Below are 3970 nucleotides of genomic sequence, written 5' to 3'. Positions count from 1 at the left end.
GCCGGTAAATCTGACGCACACGCAACATTCGCAAACAACAAGCCGCTTTTCTCGGGACACAGAGGGATAATTTTTGCCTGAGAAAACAATGTGTTCGGACGCTGGAAAATACTGTTGTTATTTTCAAGTTGTGCTAAAAGGAGTTAGCCTGTCAGCGAAGCTATTTCAAAATGGCATCTCAACACTAAACATGTTTGAGCAGCACAGACGTCCCAACAATAAAGTTATTGGCCACACTTCACATTTTCAAAGGATTTTTTCAGTGATGATCAGATGTTCCTGAAACACTTACAGGCTGAATGGTTGACAATTTAGAATGCCTTTATTTTTGTCGTGCAGAAGCAAAACAATATTTCATAATATCAGCTGTTTCCTCCTGCCTGATGGTTGAATAACCTGAATAACAGGTTTAAAAACAATAAATATCTTTGTTTTTGAGCTTATATGTGTATTTATTCAGTCATTTAGCAGCACCACCTTGTTTTACTGTGGATGATGTGTTCAGGTGACCTTCTTCCACATGTTTCCTGTGTCCCCATATATCACGTGTCAAACTCGAGGCCCGCGGGCCAAATTCGGCCTAACGTTGCTCTTTATGTGGCCACATAAACACAACTTCAGAATAACAGTTGTTTGCTTAAATCTTACTTTGTAAGTCAAAACAAATCGGTTTTTATTTGAACAGTGGCACATCAGTGTAAAATGATATTTAACTTATTAAATGACTTTATTCCTGTCAGTAATTATCCCAGGTCATCACAAATAGAAGAACTTTATTGAGTTGTTCACAGACAGTCTGTCCTTTGTTTCCAGGGTGCGGTGGCCGGTCTGGGCGCAGGTCTGGTCGGGGCTTTCTGGGTCGGCATCGGCAGCATCGTCACCCGCAGCTCTGGCGCTAAGCGGCTGCCGCCCAGCTGCCACATCAACACAACCGCCGCCTTTCAGACGGCGATCGGCAACGTGACGAGGTTGGACTCCGGCCGTTAACGGCGAATGTTACCAGTGACTTTTTGTCTCGAGACTAACTCAACTCTGTTCTTCAGTCGGCCCACGGGGCTGCACAGGTTTTACTCTCTGTCCTACATGTGGTACGCCGGCTTCAGCTGCCTGATAGTCATCCTCGTCGGGCTGACCGTCAGCTTTCTCACAGGTATCCAAAACTGTGACATTTACTCATGCCGCCTCACTTTAATGTGAAACGTTTCTTCACGTTAAACTTTGCAACGTTTGTGTTTGTGCCAAGGCCCAATGAAAGAAGGGGAGGCGACACCTGGAACAGTCTATCCGTTGTTAGGAAAGCTGCTTTTTTTTCTGCCCGAACACAGGAAGAAGAACGTCTGCTGCGTGACTCCTCTGAGACCGGCCGTAAGTAAAGATGAAAGTTTCCGACCAAAACAAACAAGTCAGGCAAAAACTTTTCAATAGCTATTAATGATGGAAAAAGTAAGTACACCCTTGGTGCTTCACTTGGATTTATGAGGTTAGGTAACAACCAGTTGCTGCTATTAAGAAATTATAATTGATTATTTGACCTTCGTCAGGCAGTGTGACCTTTTGTGCTAAAACATCAAGATGGAAAGAGATCAGCAATGGCTAGAGCAACTGATGCCTTCTGTCAACCTGGGTAAAGACTGTAGGAAAATGTAAAAAACAATTACAAGTCTCTCATTTCATAGAGGAAAAACATGTAAGTAGAGCTGAAAATTAATTGTGATTAATCGGTTATTGAAATAATCCTCAACTATTTTAATAATTGATTAATCGGTACTTTAATTTGCTTAAAGAACAACAGCCTCAGATATTAAATAAGCTAAAACTGTGCAGAAAAATATATACATTTGGCATTTAAGATGTAAAAATCTTCATCCTTCAGTCCCAGTTAAACGATGTTTAACTAAAGTCCTACGGGGTTTAGAGTCCCTGTTGACGCTGTTTCAACTATAAACCTAGAGGTTGGAGTCCTTGTCAAACGGCGTTTTGACTAAAGTCCCAGAGGGTTAGAGCCCCAGATTAAGGACAGGGGTGCGGATGTCGTCACCCCAGGTTGAAAAGGGGTGCGGGTTTTAATGTTTTTTTAATCTTTTTTAATCTTTTTTTTTTCCAAAATCTCTTTCTCTTTCTTACTGTTTACTCAATGTCACATGCTGTTTTTTTTATTATTATTTAAATAACTTTGAAATGCCTTGCTGCTGAAATGTGCTATACAAATAAAATTTGATTGATTGATTGATCCTGTCCAAATTCTGTTAAAAATATCTCCTGTTCTGACCTTTGGTTATCCATTTATTAATTGATTTATCCATAAATGAATCAGATCGCCCTTACACTGCACTGATATTAAGTCAAGCAGGGCTATAAATGATCAATCGTAAAGGAATACCATCTTATTTCATCTTGGGGAATAAAATATATATATTTAAAAAAGGAATTGAATTATCTGTTTATTTGCATCCCGAATATTGTATGAAAAAGCTTCCGAATGTGGTAAATTTTATTTATCCAATTAATCGATTGATTGTCAGAGTAATCGATGGAACAGATAATTATTAAAATTATTGTTAGTTCCAGCCCTGCACGTAGGACGGGTTCCTATCCTTCCAGAAATTGAAATCTATGTAATTTTTCTCCGAGGTCAGATGTAGAAATTAATTTGCTGCGTGATACTCGTCAGAGAACTTACTAAAGAGCAGTAGAGCTGCAGCTGAAACTCCACCATATTGGGTGCCACGTCAGACAGAAAGCAAACGCATCGTCTCAGCAGAGACTCCTCATGCCAACAAGACCTTTCCAACCGTTAACTCTTCTGTGCACCACATTCTTTTGTAGGCAAATGTGATTTCACAGGACCAGTGTTGACTGAATAAAGTCACTTACATGGTTCTGAAACTTAAAACGTCTAAATCAATTCCATCTGTCTCTCTCTCCGCTTTAATGTCATTTTTTCCTTGTTGTCCTAAGATCCCATCCCCACAAGGGCCACGTTCACACAAAGAAAGCAATGGAACCACCAGTGGGCAACACACACCATCGCAGCAGCAGACAGAGCGTTTGCTGCCTGACGCCGACTCCCGTGTTATCGAGTACGAAACAGCGGTGTGACGTCGAAGTCGTCCACCCTCGAGGACGGAAATCTCTCAGAACATAAAGCACTTGGAGCGGAGTTCTGCATTTGCATGTAGATTACAATGCGTTTGTCGTTGTGATGCCTTTCCTTCGGGGTGAGGGATTTTTATCAGGTTTGCACTTTGAGCCACAGAAGCAGCAGCAGCAGCAGCTCCAGACTGATGTTTTTTTTTGTGATTGAATGATTCGCAGCGGAGAAGGTTTTGTAGATCTCAACAGTATGTTTCCGTTCCAGTCAGCTGCTTGAATGTTTCAATAGATTGCCTTTATACTTGTGAAAGTGCACTATGATGTTACATAAAAATCGAAGATTAATGAGCTGATGAGCAAGTTGATCCTTTTTAGACATTAAAAAAAATGTATTTTAATATTTGAGAAGCACTACTACATCATACATCAGATTTCAGGTTTTATTTGAAAGCTGACCCGCTGGTCACGATTTTTACTCTCTACAATTTTGCTATTGACTGTAACACAAGCACCAACAAATTGTGCTGGAGTCTCTTTTATCAAGGTGCTAGTTTTCAATGCAACAGAAAAGGAGGAACGGTGCAAGGTTGTTTCCATTTATGCATTGTTGCATATATGCCTAATCCTTGACAAAACTAGGTGGAGTAAAGTTGATGTGTTTATAGACCAAAAATGTTCAATTAATTTCGGAGTACGTGATTGATCAGAGACGATCCACAACAAACTGGCAGATTCAAGTCTTTTTCCGATTATTTGTTGCATCTCTACTACTAAAGCTGTGAGACTTGGCACCCCAATTACTTCTCTGACTGTGTCCTGGAATTAAGACTGTAAAACCAATTTTCTACATAAGATTAAAAATTTGTAATAAAAAGTG

General features: G+C 40.2%; 1 protein-coding gene across 1 annotated transcript; it reads left to right on the top strand.

The window, feature by feature from the left end:
• Nucleotides 1-813: 813 nt before the first annotated feature.
• Nucleotides 814-3970, top strand: LOC106962854 (sodium-dependent multivitamin transporter-like; the record flags this gene model as incomplete). Its single annotated transcript, XM_015057506.1, has 4 exons — nucleotides 814-968; nucleotides 1044-1150; nucleotides 1244-1365; nucleotides 2959-3970. Coding segments are annotated over 4 exons (525 nt in total), but the record flags the coding sequence as incomplete, so codon positions are not given.

Source organism: Poecilia latipinna, unplaced genomic scaffold (assembly GCF_001443285.1).
Source record: "Poecilia latipinna isolate Pla-1442-1.1 unplaced genomic scaffold, P_latipinna-1.0 Scaffold1468, whole genome shotgun sequence".
In the NCBI taxonomy this organism is placed as follows: Eukaryota; Metazoa; Chordata; class Actinopteri; order Cyprinodontiformes; family Poeciliidae; genus Poecilia; species Poecilia latipinna.
This window is presented reverse-complemented; position numbering and strand designations above follow the sequence as displayed.